This window comes from Podarcis vaucheri (genome assembly GCF_965113315.1).
Source record: "Podarcis vaucheri genome assembly, chromosome: 10".
NCBI lineage: Eukaryota > Metazoa > Chordata > Lepidosauria > Squamata > Lacertidae > Podarcis > Podarcis vaucheri.
In genome coordinates, this window is record NC_138748.1 from 2,152,867 (window position 1) to 2,179,874 (window position 27,008).

A 27,008-nucleotide genomic window follows, 5' to 3' on the forward strand; every position below is an offset into this window, starting at 1 on the left:
TTTTTAAATTTGCTACTATATTGGCAATGAAAACTTTATTTCCAAAAGTAAAGCAGCAAAAATACTGAATAAATAAATTGACAGAATGGTTTGTTTTGTCATCTCCATATAACTGACAGCCTTCATACAAATTAAAATATTGTAATGAATAGAATAAACCAATGGTCTTAAAAAAAGGCTAGGATATAAAAAAGTAACACTTTTTGACATAAAAAATACAGCACAGAACTAAAATAAATCTGAATACAGTTTTTTCTATTTACATGGATAATTAAGGCCCAATTAACATATGGCAAAGCACATTTGGAATTCATGTAAATTTGAGAGTTGGGGCAGGGGTGGTGATGAGAAAGTATTATTCATTCTACCACCCCATAAACGTACAATATTGCAGCTACAAGGTACAAACCATGTTACCAACCCAAACCTCCTCATATTACATATTAGAGACACAAAGGTTCTTTTGAAAGCTGCTGTTCTTAAGATTCATGTGAATGAGCAGACCCATGAATGATGAACATTTGTCTTCAGGTCTCATACATATGTAGGGCAATGGTCACACTTTGAGCCGGCCCCCTGAAATCAATGGACTTTAGTCATTTGCTTTTATTTCAATGGGTCTAACTCAAAATACAGCTAACAGTTTCACCCATAATCTCAAGCTTTATATTTGCAAATATTCTCAGACACGAGTGCCTCATACCAAGTGTCACCATCTCTTTAGAAATATAAATATTTCTTCTCTGAAAACCTGTGTGCTCTTATTCACAAAGCAAAATGTCTATTTGAGGGCACGCTTTAACAAACATAATACTGACTGAGGTAATGCGAATCTTCCCAGAGGCCCTTTACAATGACCCTGAGATCAATAAGATCAGCTGCTAAATTATGTCCCTAACACCCTTGGAAATATTTGTGGTTAATTTCAAGGCAAGGGTGCTGCTTCTTTGTTTTTTAAGTTGGGGGGTGAGCCTGGACCAAGTCTATTTGCACCCCTGGGCCGAACACAGGCTCCTGGACAGACTTCTCCAGGTCCCTCGGTTGTCAACGCAGTGGCAAAGGGAGGACACCAGTTGCCCCCAAGGAACTTTGCCAGGGGTCACTTTCCAGGTGGGGCTTCCCACACACAGGCTATGGGCCTGGTACTCATTCCCTTTCCCAAGGATTCCTCCACCCCCAATGCTGCCACAAATGCTGACTTAAACTCAAAAAACTAAGTTTGCTCTTGTATAGGACTTGACAAGAAATGCATATATGCTCAAGAAAAATTGGCTACCACACCACTCTGTTGATTTTGTGTCTCATGCTTGACTATTTTTCTCCTCCCATGTTAATGCCAATTTGAGGACTCCAAACCACCCAGGGCTTAGTTGTTCTGACTAGTGAAACAGTAGATTAATGCAGTCTATTGTCTCATTTGTTGACAGGAGGGAAAGGAAAAATAGTCTCTTCTACGGACTTTTTATTTTAAGAAAGATATTTTATATTTTCACAGGTTTATTTGAATAACATTTCTAGTGATAACCATGAAAATCAAACACATTTCTGTGTATTTTCATATATTTGTTTCAGTTTGAAATGCATCTTTATTTATTTTTAGAATATAGCAATGAATGAGGAGCATTCTTAAATGGAAATGGAAGCTTGATTTAAATTTTGGTCTGCTTATTAAATTAATCAAGCTATTGGTTTCTATAAACTATTTTATTTTTAAAGGACTTTAGAGATATACCCCTTAAATGTTCTGCTTTGTGAATAAATAGGTGTCTGCATACTGACTTCTGGACCTTCCTTGAAGTAAGAAAGAACCCTGTCCTGCAATGAAGGGTCTGAATAGACTGTGTTGACCTAGGGGCATGATCCATATAAAACAGTCCCCTTAAATCCCAATGAAATGAATGAGATTTAAGCATTTAATTGTACGCTAAAGTCCCAATTCAATGAGATTCCAATTTCTGGAAACTTTTAAGGCTAGCATTTGTCTTAAAAACGATTCCTGAACTTATGGGTAAATGAGTGCCAAACTGTCTGCAGGAGCAATCCTAGAATGTTGCCAAGAAAGTCAAAGACCCTTTATGAATCTAATGATACTAGTTGTTGTTCACGCAAACTGAAAAATAGGTGAGGTCTGGATTCTAGTATGTACCTTGTAATCTCTTGAAATACCCAGAAATAATTATGATCTTACAGTTCTGTTTCAATACATGAGTCAAATAATCATAGATCCAGTTATCAAAACAAAACTTGCCACGCACAAGGATTTTTATGCACTTATTCCTATTTCGCTTGCACATGCACTTTTCTTCTCTACACCTACCTCTATGAATGAGTTCCCATTTTAAAAGAGGACAATTTCATTGGAGTCTTTTTTGCATTGTAACTAAGGAGCAGAAAAGTTTGGGGGTTTTTTTTGCACTTTTACAGAACTTAAAAAAGGAATACTGTTTGGTTATTTAAGCAAGCCATTGGACTGGACCTGCACAATAGCTAGCCTCTCTCTTCCTACCCACCTTGCTGGGAGCTGAACACCAGCTGTGTGTGGCAAACACCATCATGTGGCTTGATAAATCTCTTGGTTTTGCTGCCTATCTGGTACTGCAGAAACAGGAGGGTTTTCAAACATCTGCCTGGCTCAGGGAGTCAAAAGTAGCACATGACAGCATTATACTGAGTTATTGTGTCTTTTTGGACAAGCAAGGCCTATGATGATACAAGAATGCTGTAAGCAGGGGGGAAATACTATAGTGGAAAAAATACTAGACAAAAAAAACCAAAACAGTAATAGACTCCTTTGGCATGACTCAAGATGTCTCATAGTGTTTTGTACTTAAGTGTATTTATTGTGGCAAAATATTTCAAATATAAATTTAATTAAAAAATCTACCTAGAAGATCTTCACATACTGAACGCCTCCTTCTGAAGTGAGGATTAAGTCCCATGGAATAAGTCATTGTAAAAATCCTGCAATGATTCCAACATAACATAATTTGCAACAGAGAAAAAATATCAGAGGCTATTTTAAAGATTCTGCATCTTTCTCCCCTAACAACATTCTGTCATTGTGAATCACTGTAGTCTGTTTTCATTCTAAACTCATGCACGTGCAAATTCTCTCCCTCTTCTACACATAAACACCCTTTCAGGCTGCAAACACCCTTTGAGAATGGAATTACAAATTAAACCTGGCACAGGGCTTCCACTGAAAAGGGCCCCCCTGTGTTGCATTCTCCCCTCTCCCCTGTAGCGTGCAAGATTCCTTATTCCAGGTTGTGACATTAAACTGAATGTGGGAATGGATGTGTAGACAGGGGGGTAAATTCACAACATGGTGACATCAGGGAATGCCACATGTGATTCTACAAGCATGAGTGGAGATGGGGAGCAATGAATATGGAGTGCTGTTTAAGGCAACAGTCTTGGGTTGGGCTTCATATGCAGTCCTGCTCTTAGGCAAGAAGTGTTCCTATGTCATGGCAACATTCACACGTCCACTGATCAAATGGAATAAATTAAACCCCCGTTTCTTGCACTACAACTAGCCATTTATGCTGCTAAGAAATAATACTTCTCTAAATGCGTCCAAAATAGCAATTAAAAAAGATAGGTATTTGCACTATAACTATTTTGCACCATTGCTGAAGTGCTCCTCCACAGTCCCTTTTGTTCTTCATTGTCATCAGTGCTTGGGGCAGGATTCCAAGTTTATTGTAGATCTGGTTTTGTAAAAAACAACAACACTCACAACAATGCTTGGCAGCTTCTGAAAGGAAGTTTTTCTCTCCCCACACATCTCTGGGAGAAGAGATGCAAGAGGGAAGTGCATATGGCCCACAGTACCTGTCTAGGTCCTTTCCAGCAGGGATATCTACTGTTATACATAAATGCCCTCTGGGTTAAAACCAGAGGACAGTGGATTCTGCAGGATCCGAAGATTGCTAGGAAGCTGTCTAGATGAACCAGGGCGCTTCAGGGATCCAGTCTGAAAAGTTGTTTCTGTGAGAGAAGAAGATATCTGTTAGCACAAAGGACAGATGAAAGACGTCTGCGTCAGCTGCTCTCCCAAGTCCATTGTGATCTTGCCTAACTTTCCATGGACTAGAATCCTCCAATGCTGACGATGATGATAATTTTATTATTTGTACTCTGCCCATCTGACTGGGTTGCCCCACAAATGTACACACATGTGTGAAGAAAAGAAGGTGCTTCTCTCCCCCCCCCCCCATGAAGGGGAGAAGGTGGTGTGTGATTTTTGTATTTTTATTTCTTTTCTTTTTGCTTAGGAAGGGAAAGTGGATGAGATAGGCTTATTTCGCAATTCCTACAACATACCCCTCTCAAGCTCTGTTTGGGAAGTCTCCAATTCAGTAGGTTCTGCTGGTAGCACAGTGACCTTTGTCCCTGTTTGCTGGATAAACTGCTGGAGGTTGACTTGCCGTAGCTCCTTTGTCAGCTGCTCTAGTTCTTGTTCTCTTTCCTTAAAAAAAAAGATGTAAACAAGCTTATTCACACATACCCAGAAACCAGGAGGGTATGGTTTCACTTTAAAACAGAAAAAAACATGGGTGGTGTTAAAGATTTGCAATATCTGTTTTCGAGATCCTTATTTGGAATTTGCCATTTCCTCACAAAACAATTATATCACGATGAACTTTATACCGTATGTGCACATACTTCACCACAGCCCAGCACTCAAGGACCCTCAAGTCTTCTTTAGTGATAATCAAATGGTTCTTTCAGAAACTTCATGTGCATAATGTAAATGCCAACTCATGCACTGACATTCTGCCCTTACCTTGCCCTGGAAGCCACATTAAGGTATTTTTAAGATTCCACGTCTGTGAGTTATGGAAGCATTAGCTTGCACACACAGAGAGGGACTGAAGGGAATGTGCAGCTCATTAAGAGAAGGGAGCACATTATGCATCAAGAGGTGAAGTAGAATTTGGTTCATCATATTGCCTCAGATTTAACCCAAATCTATCAAAGCAGTCAAATTCCATCACCTGAAAAGATTGTGGAAAAACTGAAGAAATGGAGAAATGGTTCCAAAGTGAAAATGGTTCCAAAGCTGATGTGCTGACGATTCTTAAGGTTATAGTATCTGTATTGCAATAGGGGCAGACGTTTCCTTCTCCAGTGGTAATGCTACCTATAGCACTATGAAGACTAAGATTGTGCCATTTACCTTCCCGCCGGAGCGGTACCTATTGATCTACTTGCACTTTGATGTGCTTTCGAACTGCTAGGTTGGCAGGAGCAGGGATCGAGCAACGGGAGCTCACCCTGTCACGGGGATTTGAACCGCCAACCTTCTGATCGGCAAGTCCTAGGCTCTGTGGTTTAACCCACAGCGCCACCCGCGTCCCAGTAGTGGCCAGTAGCCAGGTGCAAAATACGCCTGGCTAATTTAGAACAACACCCACCCACCCACCCACCCAGCTATCTCCTCAGTTGATGTAAGGGGTTGGTGCTGCCAAAACTAGCAGAGATAAAGCTCCAGGCGCACAGCCATGTTCTGCTTTGAAGATTTATTTACAAAGTTCAAACGGTTACAAGAGCTTCAAAGGCAGGTCTGTGCCTGTCTCAATCAGATGCCTCGAATGGCGTTCTTTTGCTCCTCCTCCCCCAGCAGGCTCTGGCTCCGAGTCAGATGAGAGGCTGCTAATTAGCTCTTTCGGCTCTCTGTAAGTGCCTGTCTCCCCCCTCGGCGTTTGCATTTCCCTGACAGCTGATCACCAGGGAGGGGGTGGTTTGCATTTCTGCCCACCACAGCTCAGGGTCTACTTTGATTTTCTCTCTCTTTGCTGCTATCAAAAGCGGGGTCCTTGGCATGAAACATACACTGAGGGGAGGGGGCTGGATTAGGCCCCTTAACTGGGAGTAAGCCAGTAGGGTTTATGATGCCATGCCATCCTCTCTAGAAGTCAAACATTTACTGGCCAGAAATATGATGTAACATGTGATACAGTATTTCCTCCACTGGGGTGGGGGGGAGAAAGAAATGTGTGAAATCAGTGCACATCTATGATATGTACTCCATGCATTGAGTTCCCTGCTGCATCATGCGTGGAATACAATGTCACACCCCACACTTAGAACATCTGCAGGATTCTTACTCGTGTATTTGATCCAGACTATAATTCTTTCCACCAACATTTTAAAATCTTGTCTCTAGAATGATGGGATCTTGAAACATAAAACAGAATTAAATGAAATTCGCAGGATTTTAGCAAAGCCTAGAACATACACAAGAGATCTTTCATGTCATATAAGAAATGTTGGATTTATTTGTTCTAACTATATAACCTTGGGTAGCATCTTGACATTTTCAGCAGTTCTGTTTCCATGTAAGAATGCAGTATTTATGAAAGATATGAGATATGGCTGCCAAATCCATACAAATATTTCTAAATCATTTTTCATCATCAGCAGAAATATCACTAGGTTTAATTTTATGGACTCCCAGGACTCCCAGGACTCCCAAGAGTTATTTGCTTGGTGGTAAAGGTAAAAACCCAAGTGACTAAGTAATTCTCCCTCAAGAATGTGCACAGACTATTATGACCTCCCCACATACATCTTGGACCAATGGCTTGCTTGCCCCCCCATTTGTTTTTCTATGCCATTTTTAAATTATATGCAAGAGCTCTTGAGTGTGTCGAAGGTTACGTTACATTACATTACAATTACCAGAGCTTAAACTCTTGCCACTTTTGCATTCTTCTGTCCCCACACAGGGAGAGGAACTGAAGCAAGGAAGTACAAAGTTATGTAGAAAAAATGATTGATATATCATGCCTGCTTCAGAGGGAACCATGGGATGAGGAGTGCGAGGCCCTCCAAATGTGGCTGGCCCACCCTCAACTCTGACCATCCTCCAATAACATCTGCAGGGACAGGTTCCCCACAGCTGACCTACATAGTTTGTAATAAACCATTCACCTTTACTCAAACATTAGACACAGTCTACTATTCCGTATATGACATGGTTGAAATCATGTCACATTGAATAATTTAGCCAACATCAAGAATTAAACCTGGTCCACGTGAGATGGACCCACTCACCTGCAACCGCTTGGTGGCTTGGCCCAGAGACCTTTCAACAGCTTTAATGCCGTTTTCCAGCCTGAGACTTTGCTGTCCCTGAATATCGATTTCACCCTTCACTTTTTCAATCTTCTCTTTGACTTCTTCTTCATTTACTTTTAACTCCTGCACTTCCCGGTGCAACGTTTCCGCCTCAAGGCCACTTTCCATGCTATGGATCTGGGCCACATATTCCTTCAGCTTGCTTTCACAGTCCAAAATCCTGTGCCTGATCTCCTGGAGCTGCTCCTTCAGTTGCTTCTCATTTTCTTGCTCGATCTGGAGTTCATTTTCCCAGAATTCCTCCTCTTCAATCTCTACCTCATTCCTTTTAATCTTCTGCTCCAGTTTGACAATTTCATCTTCCAGGCTGTAATTAAACTTGTGCTCCCAGTACTTGACTTCAGCATCATTTGAATCCAGCTGTTTCTCAATGGACTGCAGCTTCTCTGTCTGGGAATGAATCAGCTTCTTCAGCTCATCAACTGTTGCCTTGCAGTTGAGAACTTTCTGTTTGAACTCGGACTCTTTGCCTTTGCCAAAAATGTCCATTAATCCTTTTGCCCCTCCTGTGAAAGTCAACGATTTCCTTTTTGGCTCCCTCCTTTTTATCAACTTATCATTCTGAGGCCTTAACTTAGCCAGCGGAGGTAAGCTCTGGCGGTATAAAGTTCTTTCTGGTATCCAAGCAACACTGTCTGAAGTTGGCCTCTCGCTGAGAGATGGCCCAGTGCGCCGCAATACTAACTGCACATCACTTGCATATTGCCCCCATTTGTTCAAGGAAATGATAGGATTCTCATGAGGTGCCAGATGTCTCTCTGTGTCTCTCCATTTTTCTATCAAGGTATACCTTCCTGTACGGCCTAGAAAAGAAAATACAATGTCTGAAACTTTGGGTAAAATATCTAGAACAGTCCAGTAGAGGGTGCCATTCCACAATGAGAGTCATAGGGCAGTCAGTAAACCAGTGTTTTCCCCCTAGAAAAATAGGCTGGTTCTCGCCATGAAGTTTTTACAGTAAGTGCCACACTTTTTAACAAAAAAGAGGTGCCAGTACTGCATACCATTGAGTACCCCCTGAAAAAGGACTGAGTCAAGCCATATTATCAATGTAGGCTGAACCCACATAACCACATGGCGTTATATGTCAGGGATGTGTATACCTGTGAAGAGATCCAAGATTTAGAACCTCAAAGCCAAAGTGAGAGCATTTGGGTCAAAATTAAGGGAGAGAAGAATAACAGAGACCTCATTGTGGGAGTTTACTATAGATCCCCAAGCCAAACGGAGGATATAGATGATGCCTTCCTGGAACAGATGGCCAAGCATGCAAAAGGAAGGGAAATAGTAGTAATGGGGGACTTCAATTACCCGGATATTTGTTGGATGTCAAACTCAGCCAAGAGCATAAGGTCAAACAGATTCCTCACTGGCCTTGCAGACAACTTCATTGTCCAGAAAGTGGGAGAAGCAACAAGAGGAACAGCCATTTTAGATCTGGTCCTAACCAATGTTGATGACCTGGTTAGTGGGGTAGAAGTGGAAGGATCATTAGGCGCAAGTGATCATGCTCTTCTGAAGTTTACTATACAGCGGAAAGGAGCAGCCAAGCATACTAGGACTCAATTTCTTGACTTTAAGAAAGCCGACTTCATAAAACTTAGGGAAGTGCTGGGTGAGATCCCATGGACAGTAATACTAAAAGGAAAGGGAGTTCATGATGACTGGGAGTTTGTTAAGAGGGAGATAGTAAAAGCACAACTTCAGGCAATACCAATGAGACGGAAACATGGAAGGTGCCTAAAGAAGCCAGGGTGGCTATCTAAAGAACTTTTAACTGAGTTAAGATTAAAAAAGGAAGTGTACAAAAATGGAAGAGGGGGGAAACCACAAAGAGGAATTCAAACAAATAGCCAGCACATGTAGACACAAAGTCAGAAAAGCTAAAGCACAGAATGAACTCAGGCTTGCTAGAGAGGTTAAAAGCAACAAAAAAGGCTTTTTGGGGTATGTTCGTAGCAAAATGAAGAACAAAGAAACAGTGGGGTCACTCAGAGGAGAAGATGGTGAAATGAAAACAGGGGACACAGAAAGGGCTGAACTACTCAATGCCTTCTTTGCCTCAGTCTTCTCCGATAAAGAAAACAATGCCCGACCTGAAGAATTTGGAGCAAATGATTCAGCAGAGGAAACACAGCCCAGAATAACTAAGGAGATAGTATAAGAATACTTGGCTAGTTTAGATGTATTCAAGTCTCCAGGGCTAGATGAACTGCATCCAAGAGTATTAAAAGAACTGGCAGATGTGATCTCAGAACCACTGGCAGTCATCTTTGAGAATTCCTGGAGAACAGGCGAAGTCCCGGCAGACTGGAGGAGGGCAAATGTTGTCCCTATTTTCAAAAAGGGGGAAAGAGAGGATCCAAATAATTACCGCCCAGTCATTCTGACATCAATACCAGGGAAGATTCTGGAGCAGATCATTAAGCAAACAGTCTGTGAGCACCTAGAAAGGAATGCTGTGATCACCAATAGTCAGCATGGATTTCTGAAAAATAAGTCATGTCAGACTAACCTGATCTCGTTTTTTGACAGAATTACAAGCCTGGTAGATGAAGGGAACGCAGTGGATGTAGCCTACCTTGATTTCAGCAAGGCATTTGACAAGGTGCCCCATGGTGGATTTGTAACTGGCTGACTGACCGAACCCAAAGGGTGCTCATCAATGGTTCCTCTTCATCCTGGAGAAGAGTGACTAGTGGGGTGCCACAGGGTTCTGTCTTGGGCCCGGTCTTATTCAACATCTTTATCAACGACTTGGGATGATGGACTCAAGGGCATCCTGATCAAATTTGCAGATGACACCAAACTGGGAGGGGTGGCTAACACCCCAGAGGACAGGATCACACTTCAAAACGACCTTGACAGATTAGAGAACTGGGCCAAAACAAACAAGATGAATTTTAACAGGGAGAAATGTAAAGTATTGCACTTGGGCAAAAAAAATGAGAGGCACAAATATAAGATGGGTGACACCTGACTTGAGAGCAGTACAGGTGAAAAGGATTTAGGAGTTAGGAGTCTTGGTTGACCACAAACTTGACATGAGCCAACAGTGTGACACGGCAGCTAAAAAAGTCAATACAATTCTGGGCTGCATCAATAGGCGTATAGCATCTAGATCAAGGGAAGTAATAGTGCCACTGTATTCTGCTCTGGTCAGACCTCACCTGGAGTACTGTGTCCAGTTCTGGGCACCACAGTTCAAGAAGGACACTGACAAACTGGAACGTGTCCAGAGGAGGGCAACCAAAATGGTCAAAGGTCTGGAAACGATGCCTTATGAGGAACGGCTAAGGGAGCTGGGCATGTTTAGCCTGGAGAAGAGGAGGTTAAGGGGTGATATGATAGCCATGTTCAAATATATAAAAGGATGTCACATAGAGGAGGGAGAAAGGTTGTTTTCTGCTGCTCCAGAGAAGCGGACACGGAGCAATGGATCCAAACTACAAGAAAGAAGATTCCACCTAAACATTAGGAAGAACTTCCTGACAGTAAGAGCTGTTTGACAGTGGAATTTGCTGCCAAGGAGTGTGGTGGAGTCTCCTACTTTGGAGGTCTTTAAGCAGAGGCTTGACAACCATATGTCAGGAGTGCTCTGATGGTGTTTCCTGCTTGGCAGGGGGTTGGACTCGATGGCCCTTGTGGTCTCTTCCAACTCTGTGATTCTATTATTCTAACCACCTATTTATGGAAGCTAAGGAAAACACCATCTTTAACTGCACTGCAGCCAGATTATTGGGTCACAAGTATTGTGAGCTATTTAAAAGCCGAAAGATTTATACGATCTGAAGAGAAACCAGAGTATACTATTGTGAGCTTTTTAGCATATTGTTCCATTACAGTGGTACCTTGGTTCTCAAACTCCCCAAACCTGGAAGCGAGTGTTCTGGTTTTTGAACGTTTTTCAGAAGCTGAATGTCTGATGCGACTGCCAGCTATTGTTTCCGGGGCACCTGCACCAATCAGAAGCTGCACAATGGTTTTCGAACATTTCGGAAGTCAAACGGACTCCCGGAATGGATTAAGTTTGGCACTTTTGGTTTTTGCTATTTATTTTGCTGTTTTTGTTTTTGAGGCTCTTTCGGTTAATTTGTTTTTGTGACTGTGTGGGAACCCAGTTCAGCTACTGATTGATTGACTGACTGTGTGACTGCTGAAATGGTTAAAAGCCCCCCATCCAAACGATGACTATCATCAATGCAGGTAAGAAAATAATAGTACAGTACATTGATTATTGCTTTCATTTTATGGGTCAGTGGTATCATTACATAGTAAAATTCATGTTAAAATCTGCTTTAGGGGTTGTTTTTAAAAGTCTGGAACAGATTAATCCGTTTTGCATTACTTTCTATGGGAAAGCATGCCTTGGTTTTGGAACGCTTTGGTTTTGGAACAGACTTCCAGAATGGATTACATTTGAGAACCAAGGGAACACTGTACTTTTTAAACTGACCACCCCCCTTGAGCTATGACAATCTTCATAAAAATTGAAGTGGGTTGGAAGTCTTGTTTGTTCTTCTTCATGAAAATGCAAGCTTAATAATGAACAGAGCATGAATTTGGAGCCAAAAATACTGTGGGTTATTTGTAGTGGGGCAGTTCTCTTCACTGCTTTCTAGTGGCACGTCCCATTTACGTTTGAACTCCTGATAGTAACCAACCGTCATGGATAGCAGCTGAAATGTATATGAAACAAACATAGAAAGAGGAATACAAATAAGCACTAAAGGAAAAGTGCACGGGTGCAGGTGCAATTAAATACGTTTTTTTCACGGCAGGGCTAAGATAAGGTTACCAGATTTTTTTCAGTGAATCCAGGGACACTTTTAAACTTCCTACTAAATAGATGGATTTTGTCAGGGGACTGATTTGTGGAAACGGGGACATCTGTATCACATACAAATACCATCTGTAGAATACCAGCAAATGTGGTGGTAACTACTGTTACTACTAGTAAGATTACTATTAGGAAAATACCCTATTATATATTCAATATTTTATTGTTATTAGATCCTATAGGGCCTGTTTTTATGGTTCAGCATTATATGCACTCATCTTGGTCTCAATGTTGCAGTGTGCTTTTTACTGTTAAATTCTCACATTCCAATAGCTAAGCAAACTCTAAGCTGCTGTGTTAACTAGAATGTGCAAGATTACCCATAAAGAACGTGGAACTGCTATTTCCTGTTGGTCTTGGTAGGTGTTGTACTAACACTGAAGATAATCAAGCTACGTGAGAGGATTTTATATATAAAAAAAGATTACTTCCAAGTATAAAAAATATTTACATAACAAGAAATGACATGAAAATATAGAACACATGCAAAAAACAACCACCATAGCTGTAATAAGCACAAGTATATTTCAAAAGCGTTATAAGAATTTTAAGATGCTGGAAATGGCCTTTCTTGGAGAAGTCTTACCCAATGATTTCTCTGACTTGTCCCAATGGAGAAGAAGAAAAGCCTTCCTGATACAAGTCATAGAGATTAAGATGGCTGAACCCAACACTGACTTTTCTGCCTAATGTTTATACCCTGAAACTTATGAACATAGCTAGTAATATCCAACTTAAAAGGCTCTCAGATAATCAAGAACAATTGAGTTATTTAGTTTCAGGTTATGAAATATTATGTGATTATATTAACCAGTTTGAACTGGGAAAAGATAAACATAGAGCATCACATAAACATATGCTGGAATGGAAAACTATTATTTATGAAACAAAGCAATGTAAAGAAATAATAATTGAGATTTGATTTGACAGTGAGACTGCTTTGTACTGAAGTGTTTTCCTTCTTGGCTCTTAAATTTATGATAAAATTAGAAATATATCAAGCTAAGACTGTAAACACTCAAAGATAGGTCTGCTCTGAATTAGTAGTGCCAATACTATTTATTCTATACAGTGGTACCTCCGGTTACATACGCTTCAGGTTACAGACTCCACTAACTCAGAAATAATACCTTGGGTTAAGAACTTTGCTTCAGGATGAGAACAGAAATCGTGCTCCGGCGGCACAGCAGCAGCAGGAGGCCCCATTAGCTAAAGTGGTGCTTCAGGTTAAGTCTAGAGTATATATGCTCACAATGACACTTTATGAGGCCGACACTGAATTGTGTCTTAATATTTATTGGAATTGCAAAATATTGGCTGTTAAGGGTTACTATGATGTCTGGTGCCATGCATCATTATGTATTGTTTGTTTGTTCTTACCAGAGAACAATTGCAACCTATATATTATTTGTTAATATTAACAATCTAACTGAATCTAACAATAAACCTAACTGAAATTATTGAGTCACATGCAGAGCCAAGATGTAGACTGGAATCAGCATACACTTTGGGAAGCTAAAACATCTATTTGTGGGTTGCAATGAATAATGTACTTGTGGTAAAAAGCAGCCTATCCTGGTAAGGTAAAGGGACCCCTGACCATTAGGTCCAGTCGTGGCCGACTCTGGGGTTGCGGCGCTCATCTCGCTTTATTGGCCGAGGGAGCCGGCGTACAGCTTCCGGGTCATGTGGCCAGCATGACTAAGCTGATTCTGGCGAACCAGAGCAGCGCACGGAAACGCCGTTTACCTTTCCGCCGGAGCAGTACCTATTTATCTACTTGCACTTTGTCGTGCTTTCAGACTGCTAAGTTGGCAGGAGCAGGGACTGAGCAACGGGAGCTCACCCCGTCGCGGGGATTCGAACCACCGACCTTCTGATCGGCAAGTCCTAGGCTCTGTGGTTTAACCCACATGTGGTAAATGCAGCCTATCCTGGCAATTTAAGCATCTCTTTAAAAATTAAGGAGGGAAACAATAAAGCAGCGTTGGTGATGTTCAGGGGGTGGGGGGATGGGGAAACTATGATCCAACACAGTTAATTAAGGTCCAGAGCTTTTAGACTATTTAATAATGCTATTAAAGACTTCTTGTGCCAGCCAGAGAGAGATTTACCGTATTTTTCGCACCATAGGGCGCACCGGACCATAGGGCGCACCCAGTTTTTAGGGGGGGAATTCAAGAAAAAAAATCTTTTTCCCCCCCGCAGCCCCAAAGAGCAGCGTACAGGCTGCACACAACCTCTCCCTGCCGGAGGGGTTGCGTGCAGCTATGGATCAAGCCAAGGCAGCGAGCGGGATGGATCCCGCTCGCTGTTTTGGCTTCCCCTAGCCCCGTGCAGCCTCTCCCTCCCGGGAGAGGCTGCGTGGGGCTAAAGAATCCATAGCCCCGTGCAGCCTCTCCTTGGCAGAGGGGTTGCGCGCAGCTATGGAGGAAGCCAAGGCAGCGAGCGGGATGGATCCCGCTCGCTGTTTTGGCTTCACCTTTAGCCCCGTGCAGCCTCTCCTTGCCGGGAAACGCTGTGCAGGGCTTTCCTGGCTTTACTGGTAGGTGGGGGGATTCCCTCACCTCTCCCAAAAGCCCGCAGAAGCCGTGCAAACCCTTTAAAGGGATCGCGGCTTCTCCTGGCTTTTGTGAGAGGTGAGGAAATTCCCCCACTTCCCGCAAAACCGGCAGAATCCGCGCGCCCTTTAAAAGGGCTGCACGGCTTCTCCTGGCTTTCCTGGGAGGCGGGGGGATTCCCCCACCTCCCGCAAAACCGGCAGAAGCCGCGCGCCTTTTAAAAGGGCTGCATGGCTTCTCCTGGCTTTCCTGGGAGGTGGGAGAAGGGACTGATGCCGCCAGTCAGTACTTTCTCCCTCCTGTTGAAAAGCCCGCAAGAGCTCACAGAGCTTGTGTGCGGCTCTTGGGGGCTTTTCCCGCCTGCCTCCCCCCTGCATTCATTCCATAGGACGCACACACATTTTCCCTTGCTTTTTAGGAGGGAAAAAGTGCGTCCTATGGTGCGAAAAATACGGTAACTGTAAGCTGTGTTTAAAATCAAGCCAACCGCTTAGCGTAGTCTGCAATTTCAGGTTGGTTTGTTGTTAAAAACTATTACAGTGCTAAAACCAAAAAATGAAGAAAAACAAGGGGTAACACCTACATTTGCAAAATAATCAAGAAATTAAGTAAAGTGCAGAACAAATAAGCAGCTGTTCATGACTGGGATTATAGTTTGAGAGCTTTGAGTTTTCGTAAGAAACTTGTTTTTACTTTGCAGAATTAAATAATTAGAGCTGGTCTATAAGTGACATTCACCATAGATTCAGGTCATTTCCTTCCCCACGCAGTCCCAAGTCCTACTGCACTCCCTTTGGAGCCGGAGGTAGTGATTTTGCACAACTCTGCCATTTCTTCTGATGGTTATAAACATGCTAAGTCTTCAAATCTATGCATGGTTATTAATATTCATGGTAAGCAATACATGAAAAAGCTTTGAAAATACCATGGTTTCATGATAGCTTTCCTCTTTTCTAGTTCTGTAGTGGCTCAATGTGCTTTTGAAACCACTGTGTTGGGACTGCTGAGATGTGTGAACTGCAGTTAAGTTAGCTGAAACACTGGATGTAGGAGTGAAAGACGCAACAGTGGCAGCTCAGAGTTTTTGGACACTATAATAATAATATATTTTTTTTATACCCCACTCATCTGGCTTATGAAGAGAAGATCAACACTGGTGAGGACTCATCATCGAGCCTATCTAGTGGCAGAGAAGACTGCAAAGAAGGACTACTTTGCAGCCCCCATTGCATCCTGATTGTGCCGTCCAGCAGAGCTTTACCGGGTAGTGTGGGGCATGTTACAGTCTGGCCTGAAGGAGGTGGAAGAAACAACAGCAGCTTGCTGTGACTTGTTTGCAAAACATTTTGAGGAGAAATTCACTTGCATCCGTTGGGATCTCGCATCCGCTGTTACAGCGTATGAATCTCATGGGGTGTGCAGAGCACTGCCTAGTCCTGTTTTGTTGGATGAATTTCAGTTGGTAAGGCTTGAGAATGCGAACAAGGTGCTTGGATCAGTCAGGACAACCACATGCATCCTGGACCCTTGCCTCTCGTGGCTGATAAATGCTAGCAGGATCCGCCGTGCGCCGACAGAAGCAACAAAACCTGAAGGAGCGCACGGATCCCATCTGGAGATCTTTCCTCCGCTGCCGCTTGCATTCCTTGTCATTCTGCGCTGGCACCCCATGCTGGGAGTGTGCACTGAAAGCGGAAAAGCCAGCAAACGAACTCAGCTTGCGCACGCAACAGGATGTGTTGCGCAGCGCCCATGTTATAGGGCGCTACAGGCGCTGTGCGCGCAGCCGAAACAGTTAGCCGCCATGCAGCGGGGGGAGGGGGGAGGCAGCAGGCGGACAGTGTGGCGACTGTGCCATGTGACATTTTGTCCCCCCTCAGCATGGAACCCACACCCACCTTCGTACACCCCTGTGTGTGGGGCGCTGGCACCCCTGTTGGTTGGCGCTGTGAGTCCCTGCGCCCCGCAAGCTTTCTAAAGGTAAACATTTTCTTTAAAAAGGGGTCCCCCCCCTAAGAAAAGGTTGACAACTCTGGGCAACCTAGGGGCACTAGGCGGATCTTTGCCAGCAGAAGGATGAGGAAGTTTTTCTTCTCCTAAGGGTTTGCACTTACAAGTCTGCTGGATTCTTCTTCCTATGAAAGTCTACCATGACCAAATTGACTTTGAGCATATTTGCAACTCTGTTCCATTTCTTCTTTTGATTTCATTTTGGTCTGTCAAGTTGCTGCTGTTGCTTAAAAGGCTGCAGTTCTCTCTCAGTCACAAGGCTTGAAATAGCAGTTTGGTAAGGATACACAAAAGTAAATTTACTCCATCCCTTCTAAAAGTTTTATCAAGGAGGAAAAGGCGGAAACTGTTCATTTAACTACCACACCACAGACACGAGTTCTTAGCTGATATACAGTTCAGAATAAAATCTGTATGTAAAACTAAGAATGCACAGTAAATGATGTTTTAGCACTTAACGCTGAATAATGTAGCCTCAGATATCAGATGTTTCCTCCCTCATTTTCTATTTATTTGGTGAAAGTAGAAAGAATGTAAGACTTGACACCATGATACACCATTAAAAATGTTTGCAACTCTCCCCCTTACTATGCAAAATTCCTTTAATTCTCATGTAAGTATTACAAAGCATTATCTAAGGATTTCAAAGTGAAAACAGTTGAAGTATTGCATATGCAAATTTCAGAAAGCTTATCAGAATAGCTATTTGAATTTTGTCTGAATCTGCACAGCATGAAACAGGATTTTAAGCACAATTTCCCATTAAAACAGAGATACTGACATATTTTAAATCACATTATGGATATAGCAGCTTGAATGCTGCAAAGACTTCCATAGCTAAAAAAGGTAGACAAATACCTATCCAATTTATGCCAGAATAGATATGAAAATTAAATTGTTCAGGATGCATAACCTGATAGCACTCATTCTCTCTGGAGGAAGATATATTAATGAAATTAAATTCTAGATTTAAATCCCTCCACCCAAATCTCTTCTTAAAAAAGATTGATAAAAGAAAAAGAAATAGCAAAATTAAACAGCTACTTTCAGCCAATTAGTGTAGCAGTGGTAATAGGTTCACAATAGCAAAGGAATTGAAAGTCTCATTTGTCAGTGTGGGAATATTATTAGTAAATAGAGCTTCAAGGATCATAATCTGCAGCACACAGAATACAGAGTTGTTAAGTACTAAAGCAGTGCAAAGCCACTTACTCTGAGTTTTTGTTTTATCACAGAGATTGTGTGGGCTGTTAAACAAGCAGCAGTGGTACATCTACCTTTTCTTCTTGGAGATCTGAACTATTTTAGCTAACATAGATCAATTCACAACTGGTTAAAATGGGTTAGAACTATGTGGGTGAACCTGAATAAACCAGAGAAAAGCACCAGACTCACTCTTTCCTTTTCCCTTTTCTTCCTTCCACATGGCAGGAAGAGAACGTGAAAGAATCCTGGCTTAGTCTTTATTTGAACCAAGGATTCGGATTTAAAATGAACTTTATAAGTTTCATTAACAAGCCATCTTCAAATCGTAGGCTAGGAATATGGTTTGCTAAACTATCTAGAGTTTCACCTAAAGCAGGGTTCCTCGTTTGAACAAAATAAAAAAAACTAGGATTCTTGTAAAGTAAAATAAATCAAAGTCCTCTTCACGACCACAAGGGAGAGGGCAGGAAAAGTACCAGTACATGTGAAAGAAGAAAGAAGGTTGTTCAGTTTCCATTAATTGTAAGCAAAGTGTATATAAAGTGGCCGCTGCCACAGGGTCCTTTCTCTTGGCAGATCAAGATGAGCAGGTGACAGTCAAGGTTGCAAGGTTTTTAGCTGGGGCAATTAGAATAAGATCCACTATTTGACTAATTTGATTCAAAACCCTAAAATGTATTTTACATAATTGACTTTTTATTTCTATTCTTTGTATATCGTATTGTTGTTTTATTGCTATGGCTGATGCAAATAAAGAGTCATTCATTCATTCAAAATGGTCAGAACTCATTGGTGACTGAATCTTAAATTCTAGGAAGCTTCTTATCCATTGCAATCCAAGTGCAAATCTACAGTAAGAAGCCCCATAGAAGAAATCCTCTTATAAGGAAACCAACCTTTCTCTTGGCAGTGGAGGCCAATGGGAACAGAGCATGGTGCTTTATGGGGAACCTGTGGCCCTCTAGATGCTGCTGCATGGCAACTCCCATCACCCTGAGCGTTGGTGATGCTGGCTGGCTCTGAAATCTGGAGGACCAAAGGTTCCCCACCCCTACAGCAGATTAACGCATACCCTTCAAAGCCTTGCAATGTACACTCCAGTGGCCTCTGCTCAACTTCCATGCACCCCATTAGAGGGATGATAATAAAGGGAAACATCTTGAATCAAAGTTTGGTTTTGGTGCTTCAAGTACCGTATTTTTCGCTCTATAACACGCATCTGACCATAACACGCATGTAGTTTTTAGAGGAGGAAAACGAGGAAAAAATATTCAAATGAAACAGTGGATGTATGATTTTTATGGTTCATGCTGTGGCCACAGACATGTGATCTGACAGTGAGTTTGGGGTAGCCCAATGCAAAAATCCTGAGGATCCATGTGGATCCGTGCTTTGTAACCACGTTTTAAGTGGGGAGGGAAGGAAAAGAACTCAAGGGACAAGGAGCTTTTCCGCGGGGAGGAGGGAGGGAAAGAGCACTGTTGCTTTAAAGGTATACTTAAGGTATTTGCCCTGTGCCTGGGTTTTTTTCCATTTAACAGTTTGCAGCCTTTTCCTTCCGCTCCTTGTTTTGAGGCAGAATAGATTTGAGCAAGTGAGGAGGACTTGGATTGCAGGGGATTCGCCATTAGCTGTGTAAAAGCGCTCCTCCTTGCAGCCTGAACGATAAGCAGCCACCAGCAGCAATAGAATGGAGCACAACAAAGCGGTAGGAGCACTAGGACCCAGACAATGCTCAAATCTATCCTGCCTGAAAACAAGCTGCTCCGTCCCAGCTGATCAGCTGAGACGCGGGGATTTGCGAAGTTTTCCCCTCTCCCTCATTCCCTCCCCAGCCTTTTTTTTTACTTCCTGGTTTTCACTGCGCTGGCTCAGAGCTTGAGGTTGGTTTTATTTTGCTGCTGGTTGCTTAAATTTTATCTTTCCTGCCGTCTCTCTGCAGCCTCATTGCTCTGTTTAGAGAGCGCGCAGACCTTTGCTAGCGTCTGTCCCTCCTCCCCTGTAAGCGGCTGCTGCCGGCTTTGCTGCTATGGCTCTCCTTCCCTCCCTCCTTCCTGGCTCCAGGTCGCTTTAAAGAAAGCAAAGTGAGAGCCTCGTAGAGCGTGTAAGTGGCTCCCGCTTTGCCTGACTGATGGCAGCCATGGCTCTGATCCGTGCATTCACTCCTTAACACGCACAGGCATTTTCCCTTACTTTCTCGGAGCAAAAAAGTGCGTGTTTTGGAGCGAAATTTACGGTATATACTGAAGATTATTTCACTTACCTATTGCCTGAGCAAGAGCTATAACAACTTCCTGGCAAGTTGTAATTTCTGTGACACCACAAACGATCCTCTGGACTCCATCCACCCATACTTTCAGCTCCATGATTTACCAGGTCACCCAACAGCCATGGATAAAGTCACGTTCACAGCTATGCCAGATAGTGTCAACATACTGGTGGGAATTATCTGGAAAATAAAAAAAACTCTGCTTATGATGGCCTAGAGAGACAAAAGGACTTCCTTCCTAGGTTAAACAATTTATATTTAAAATGAAATGTAACTGGTAAAAAAAATAAAAGAAATGTAAGTAGTAAAACTTCCATTATTCAATGAAGTTTATCTTTTGAAGGCAGCAATTTCTATCCTCCTCCCAACGCCCTTCGAAACAACAGAAAGGGTAATTAACTCATTTTATTATTTGATTAGGTACACATTCCTATTACTAAAGATGAAGCAACATATAAGGCTTAAAGTAAGACATGCTAATTTGTACAACATAACCATTGTCAGCACTTGTTCAGTTATTTATTAGGCCTCATATGAGTATGGACAGACCTTTAACATGTCTTGGATCCTTCCTGAGATAGTCTAATTCAGCTTGATTTTGCAGAACTTTCAAGCACTATGAATGACATACAGTGTCTACCACAACAGTCTTCTGGTTGCAAGAAAGGCAAATTCAGGACCAATTAAGCAGCTATGCTACCTTAGGTTTTCCCATGTTTATAAAATAGGACACACGTATTATAATACAGAAGTGACCCAGAACAATCCATCTGCATATTACTGGGTGAAATGTACCCCATCCATTTATTTATTTATTACATTAGCATCTTGACTTTTTGTTTGTACCTCATTTGCCTGGGATGCCCATGGAAACAAACACGGCTTTTAAAGAGTCTTACATATGCCGTTCCCTCGCTGCAAGAAGCCAAGTTACAGGGAACCAGGCAGAGGGCCTTCTCGGTGGTGGCACCCACCCTGTGGAATGCCCTCCCATCAGATGTCAAGGAAATAAACTACTACCTGACTATTAGAAAACATCTGAAGACAGCCCTGTTTAGGGAAGTTTTTAATGTTTGATGTTTTATTGTGTGTTTAATATTTTGTTGGAAGCCGCCCAGATGGGTGGGGTATGTATAAATAAATAAATAAATAAATAAATAAATAAATAAATAAATGTTGGGATCCAAGAGAAACCGAAGTCCTACAGGTTCAAGGACATTTTGCATTCACACTTAAGCAGCTTTCCAGGTCATTCATGTGAAAAACTGCTTTTGAAATTAAGCTTTAAATCACTAGTCAGTAAGACTTGATTTAAATAATTTTTTTTACAGAAAGACTCAGTCTTGCTGGTATAATCTTAATATTTACAACCAGATGAATGTTTCATTTTTGGAATAATAAATTTTCAGAGTAGTTTTTACAGTTATATCAAAATTACTGATTTGGTTATACTATTAGAAATACATTGACAGATAATTATGAAATTATTGTGAGGTTTAATAAGTTAACTGTTTATATTTGGACAACTTTTCTACTGTACTTTATTGGAAGGAGAAAAATAATCGTTTCCTTTATAACAATTTAACCAATTTATTTAACTAAAACAATAACATTATAGCACACGTATCCATGTTTGTTAACTGATGTTGTTAAACGATTTTTTTATTTTTAAAAAAACTTTAGACTGAGTTTTAGCACACATGAAAAACTTAAAACAAATCCTTATTTCCTGAGGAATAGCCTTTGGACTGTAATGTAACTTAAATAGAAAACTATCTTTAGATTTCCCCTTCAAAAGCTTTTTATTTTAGAAATCTAATTTAAATTTTAAAAAATCCAATTTAAATTTTAAAAAATCTGTTCATTGATTTTTATCCACCCTGGTCTACAGCCGTTTTATGATATGGGAGAAGCACAAATTGCTTAAAAGAAGTCAATTTCCCTGGGCATAATTGCCAATCTCTTGGTCATATATGAAGCAGGTGTTTGGATTGTAGCCATAAACTAGACTTCTTAAAACACGCGTTAGCACCAGAGATTAATCTACAGTGATTTCCACACAGTAGTTAAAAAGGAAAGAAATGTATTTGCTTTATTTTTAAAATATTTTTAAAAATAATTTATTTACAACATAGTCCACAACAACTCATACATACAGTGGTACCTCGCAAGACGAATGCCTCGCAAGACGAAAAACGCGCAAGATGAAAGAGTTTTCCATTTTTTTAGTCATTCCGCAAGACGAATTTCCCTATGGGCTTGCTTCGCAAGACGAAACATCTTGCGAGTTCTTGCGAGTTTGTTTCTTTTTTCTTAAAGCCGCTAAGCTGTTAATAGCCGCAAATAGCCGTGCTTTGCAAGACGAAAAAACTGCAAGACAAAGAGACTCGTGGAACGGATTAATTTCGTCTTGCGAGGCACCACTGTACAAACAAACCCACCACCACTGACAATTTAATTATAAAATTTAAACTCCTATCCCCTTACATAAAGAAAACAAACATAAAAATAAAAGACTTCCTTTATCCTGTAAATGGCCTCCTTATTTACTTCTTGTATACTGTTTCTTTTATATGTGATTACAGTGGACGCTCGGGTTGTGAACATAATCTGTGCGCGAGGCACGTTTGCAAACCGCAGCATTCGCAACCCGCAGCGGCGCGTCTGCGCACGCGCAGGTTGCAATTCGGAGATTCTGTGCATGCGCATAGTGCGATTTAGCACTTCTGCGCACGCGCAACCACTGAAACCCGGAAGTAACCCGTTCCGGTACTTCCGGGTTTCAGCGCATCCGTAAGCTGAAAAAACGCAACCTGAAGTGTTTGTAACACGAGGTATGACTGTATTACAATTTTTCCTAGTTATGACTTAAAAAACTGCAAAGTCTCCTGTAGAAATAAATTGAAACAAGTCCAGGTATATATTTTGGGTCACTGTTTGGTAAAGTAATCTCTGCACTTTCCCCATTCTTTTTGAAATTCTTGTCTGGGTTGTCCAAATATCTTTGCTTTTTAAGAAGAACAAGAACCCACAACAACTAGAATGAGGCTGCTCTGGCGGAGCAGCTTTCATAAAGTTTGTTATAACTGACCTGTCAGAAAGCAGAGAAAAATATCATTCCAGTAATTTACTTTTATGTTCTGCTGATGCCAACATTTAAATTTCTAGCTGGATTCAACTGGGTATGTGAAGAACTGCCTGTTAAGTTATGATTGCAAAGCCTCAGCATTGAGGCCTGGGTGAATTTAGCCTTGTGCAATGTATATGTATAGGCTAATAACACCATCGCCCAATGGAATGCGCATAGGAATGTGCAAGTACAAGCAGTAGGTACAATACCAAAATCAAGCGGAAATAAAAGATCCTATATCCTTTTCTTCTTCAAATGGGTACAGAAAGATTTCTCTAGTGGCTGTGTGAATACATGAAATGTCAATAAAAAAATCAAAACCAGATTATATTTACCAAAAGCAGATTAAGGAAATGTTGTGCACAGAACACTACCTACCCTTGTTGACAGCAGCAGTGAATAAATCAACATTAACAAGTGGCCAGCAATGAATTTTCACAATTCATTATTATTAAAGGTAAAAATACCCCTGAACATTAGGTCCAGTCGCGGACGACTCTGGGGTTGCGGTGCTCATCTCGCTTTATTGGCTGAGGGAGCCGACGTTTGTCTGCAGACAGCTTCCAGGTCTTGTGGCCAGCATGACAAAGCCGCTTCTGGCGAACCAGAGCAGCGCATGGAAACGCCGTTTACCTTCCCGCCACAGCCTATTTATCTACTTGCACTTTGACGTGCTTTCGAATTGCTAGGTTGGCAGGAGCAGGGACTGAGCAACGGGAGCTCACCCCGTCGCAGGGATTTGAACTGTTGACCTTCCAACTGGCAAGCCCAAGAGGCTTAGTGGTTTAGACCACAGCGCCACCCGTGTCCCTTTCAGTATTATTATCACATTGCTTACACAAGCTTTCATATGCTAAGGCTCGTGTGAAGAACCATAGTTCACTTGACCCTGTCCACTGCATGAAAGATACAGAGTGTTCAATACTAAAGTCCTTTATGGGCCCCTTTACCCTTGCAGTGGGCAGAAAAGCAAACATGCCTCTGTTGCACTGAAGACCGGCTCAATGTCAAGGGGTGAAATGAGGTGACCCCATAATTCTAAAATGGAAGAAACCAATAATCTGGGCAGCATATAACAGATTAAACTGAAGACTTGTGGTAACTACCGAACACTGCCAGCACATGAGTACACAAAACTCTTATGGAGGCCCTTCTTCAAACAATTGCACCTCCAATAACTAACAGGAGTCCCACATATTGCACATGGGTGGATACACTGTGTTGATCAGCCCACAAGCATTTAATCCAGAATACTAACCCCACAGATAAGCAAACACTCAGTATAGCCATTTGTGCAATGAAAAACTACAATCCTCCCCTTTTCCCGCAGTGAATTATAAAAATAAAACATCAGCTAAAGCTCAAAGAGTATGATGAGGCAACCAATCTGCTTTAAGTAATCTTAAGTAAAAAACCAGAACAACCTCCAAGGAAGTAATATTTTATCCAAAATAACCCTTGTCTTTTTAGTACAGTCACATTATTGAGTCTCCTGATTTTCTCTTTCTCCATTTTGTGCACATTCCATGCCCCCACCCCTCGTAGCATGCCATCGTTGAGGGGTGGAACTTTCCAGCTTAAGTCCAACAAATACCACTTGTATCTGAACTGGATTTTACAAACCAAGGCTACGTCTTCCTTATTTCTTCTTTTTCTCTTATGATCTGTTTCCTGCATATAACCAATGTTGGATGGACATCACTCCTATGCTTTCCTCATCTTCATCGGTAGCCTAGAGAGCTAAACAACATGTCTTATTTTATTTTCTTTCTAGCAGCAATGGTAGGCAATCCACTGATTTCCTCTCTCATGAATAGCTGGCTGGTAGAGGTGAGCAAATCCGTTCATTTCACAATCTGAAGTGAAGTGATCCAATTTGCTGGCCCTAGACATATATGCAGTTTGGAACACAGCTATAAATTGGATTACACATTTTTTAATTCTGTGGTGCTGTTTCAGTTTTTAAAATTGCACAAATATAAATCTCATATGGATTGAACCACATGAAAAATGTGCATGGGGGGGCAAATACATATGCATACAATTGAAATGCCGTGTGTGTGTATGTGTGTGTGTGTTTTTAATGGAACAAAATGAACTTATGATTCAGCACAGGTGAAATTGACTCAGAACAGAAATACATTGATCCTACTGGCTACAGCACTTTGTTTGGCACCAGTTCAAGGTCCAGCACTTTCCCACCCTGAGGAGTATTAACGAAGAGACAGGTAGGTCTCTGGATGCCAAAGCATCCAAAAAGGATCCTCACAATTTTCCCTTCTTTCAGAACATCTACTCCTTTCAACCCATCCTGGAGCATTTCAAAAGCTGTTTGGCTCATCACACTGGTCGGTACCTCAGGACACCCCAAATCATTACAATTCAGAAGAAAAGGAAAAGGAAACCCCAGACGGCAAACTAATGGAGCAGATGGCTCATTTAATTCAATTTTTTAAAATGTCACTCTTAGGCTTAAAGTCTTAGCACAGAATGCCCAGTGCCTACCAGCTTAATCCAGGAAAAATGTGAAGTTTAGGGTTAAATGTTCCCTCTGAAGTGAAGATGCAATTGGAAAAGCCTAACTGATCAACCACATTCTGTAGAACTCTGGCACAAAGGGAAGAATGTTCTGGCCATAACTGGACTCATGTACAGGCAGCAGCAGCACTCAAGGCAAGTGAGACTTTGGTTTCAACATACATTATCATGGCCCAGACATTACTAGAGAGGAATCCTGAGCATCTACCCTGTCACCTCATTATGGAAATAGGTAACACATGTTCTTAACACCATCTGATTTTAAGTGAAGTATCTGCTTGACATTCATGATCCAACTCTATTTTTTCAAGAGTATTGGGAAGAATTAATGTTTTCTATTGTAGTTTCAGGAAACCACCAGATTCACACAAACAGGGTACTGATCAGATACTACTTTCTTCCTATGTGGTGTGATTGTGGGGAGGTTCCTATTGTATTTAGGAAGAATTTTGGCTCTGATGTCAGAACAGGCTTTCATACTTTTTTTATTTACAGTTCTGAAATGGAACTATAAAAAGCAATGAAAAAATGTCAACCTCACAATGAAGCCACAGATGTCAGAATCGAAAAGCAACCAGGTGCTGGATTCTTGCTTCACACTAGGGTGTGCCCTACATTTTTGGTCTAAGTAACACGCTTTTGCTGTACAAAACATGAAGTCCTATCAAAATAATAGCCAGCTCAATGATAATTGCCTGGCTAACTCACATGGAAAGAAAAACATTCACACAGCAAAAGGAATGGTCAGATCAGCTTTTATTAGACCATGTTGTTGAGTACTAAAGACTCAATCTCAAGTCCAGAAAAACAGCATTACCCTTGCCTATGCAGTAACAACATTTTGAGCTCTGAGGGCCTTGCCAGATTTCTTGCCCTTCCCCCTCCTGGTTGATGCGGTGGACTTAGTCTTGGGCAGGGTGTTCCCCTGGGGGAAGGTGATCCCTCCAAGCAGAGAGTGGAGCTCAGCATCATCACTGATGGCTCTCTCTAAGTGCCGGGGGGCAATGCGGCGCTTGTGGTCCTTTTTAGCAATGTTCCCAGCTATATCCACAATGTCATAGGTCAGGTACTGAAGCACCGCAGCCATGTACACAGACGATCCTGATCCAATGCGCTCTGCGTAGTCTCCCTTCCGGAGGAATCTTTCAATGCGGCTTACAGGGAATACCAGCCCAGCCCGGCAAGAACGAGATGTTTTCGGCTTCCTCGCATGGCAGGATGGCTCGGGTTCTTCCAAGCTTTCTGTATCACACGGATCATCAGACATGTCGCAGTCCAGCTTGCCACAGCCGCCAACACTTGTTG

General features: G+C 41.8%; 1 protein-coding gene across 4 annotated transcripts in view; it reads right to left on the reverse strand.

Moving 5' to 3' along the window:
• The window catches only part of RASSF8 (Ras association domain family member 8), a 131,042-nt gene continuing 104,034 nt past the window's right edge, over positions 1 to 27,008 (reverse strand). For 3 of the 4 annotated variants that reach the window (XM_082240143.1, XM_082240140.1, XM_082240141.1), the window contains exons 2-5: positions 20,030 to 20,215; positions 7,066 to 7,952; positions 4,330 to 4,474; positions 1 to 3,993 (exon numbers count right to left, since the gene is read on the reverse strand). In XM_082240143.1, coding sequence (XP_082096269.1) covers positions 3,872 to 3,993; positions 4,330 to 4,474; positions 7,066 to 7,952; positions 20,030 to 20,132 — 1,257 coding nt within the window. In that variant the 5' untranslated portion in view covers positions 20,133 to 20,215 and the 3' untranslated portion in view covers positions 1 to 3,871. Of the gene's footprint in view, positions 3,994 to 4,329; positions 4,475 to 7,065; positions 7,953 to 20,029; positions 20,216 to 25,670; positions 25,691 to 27,008 lie in introns of those variants that run through there. The other variant, XM_082240142.1, reaches the window with a different exon arrangement.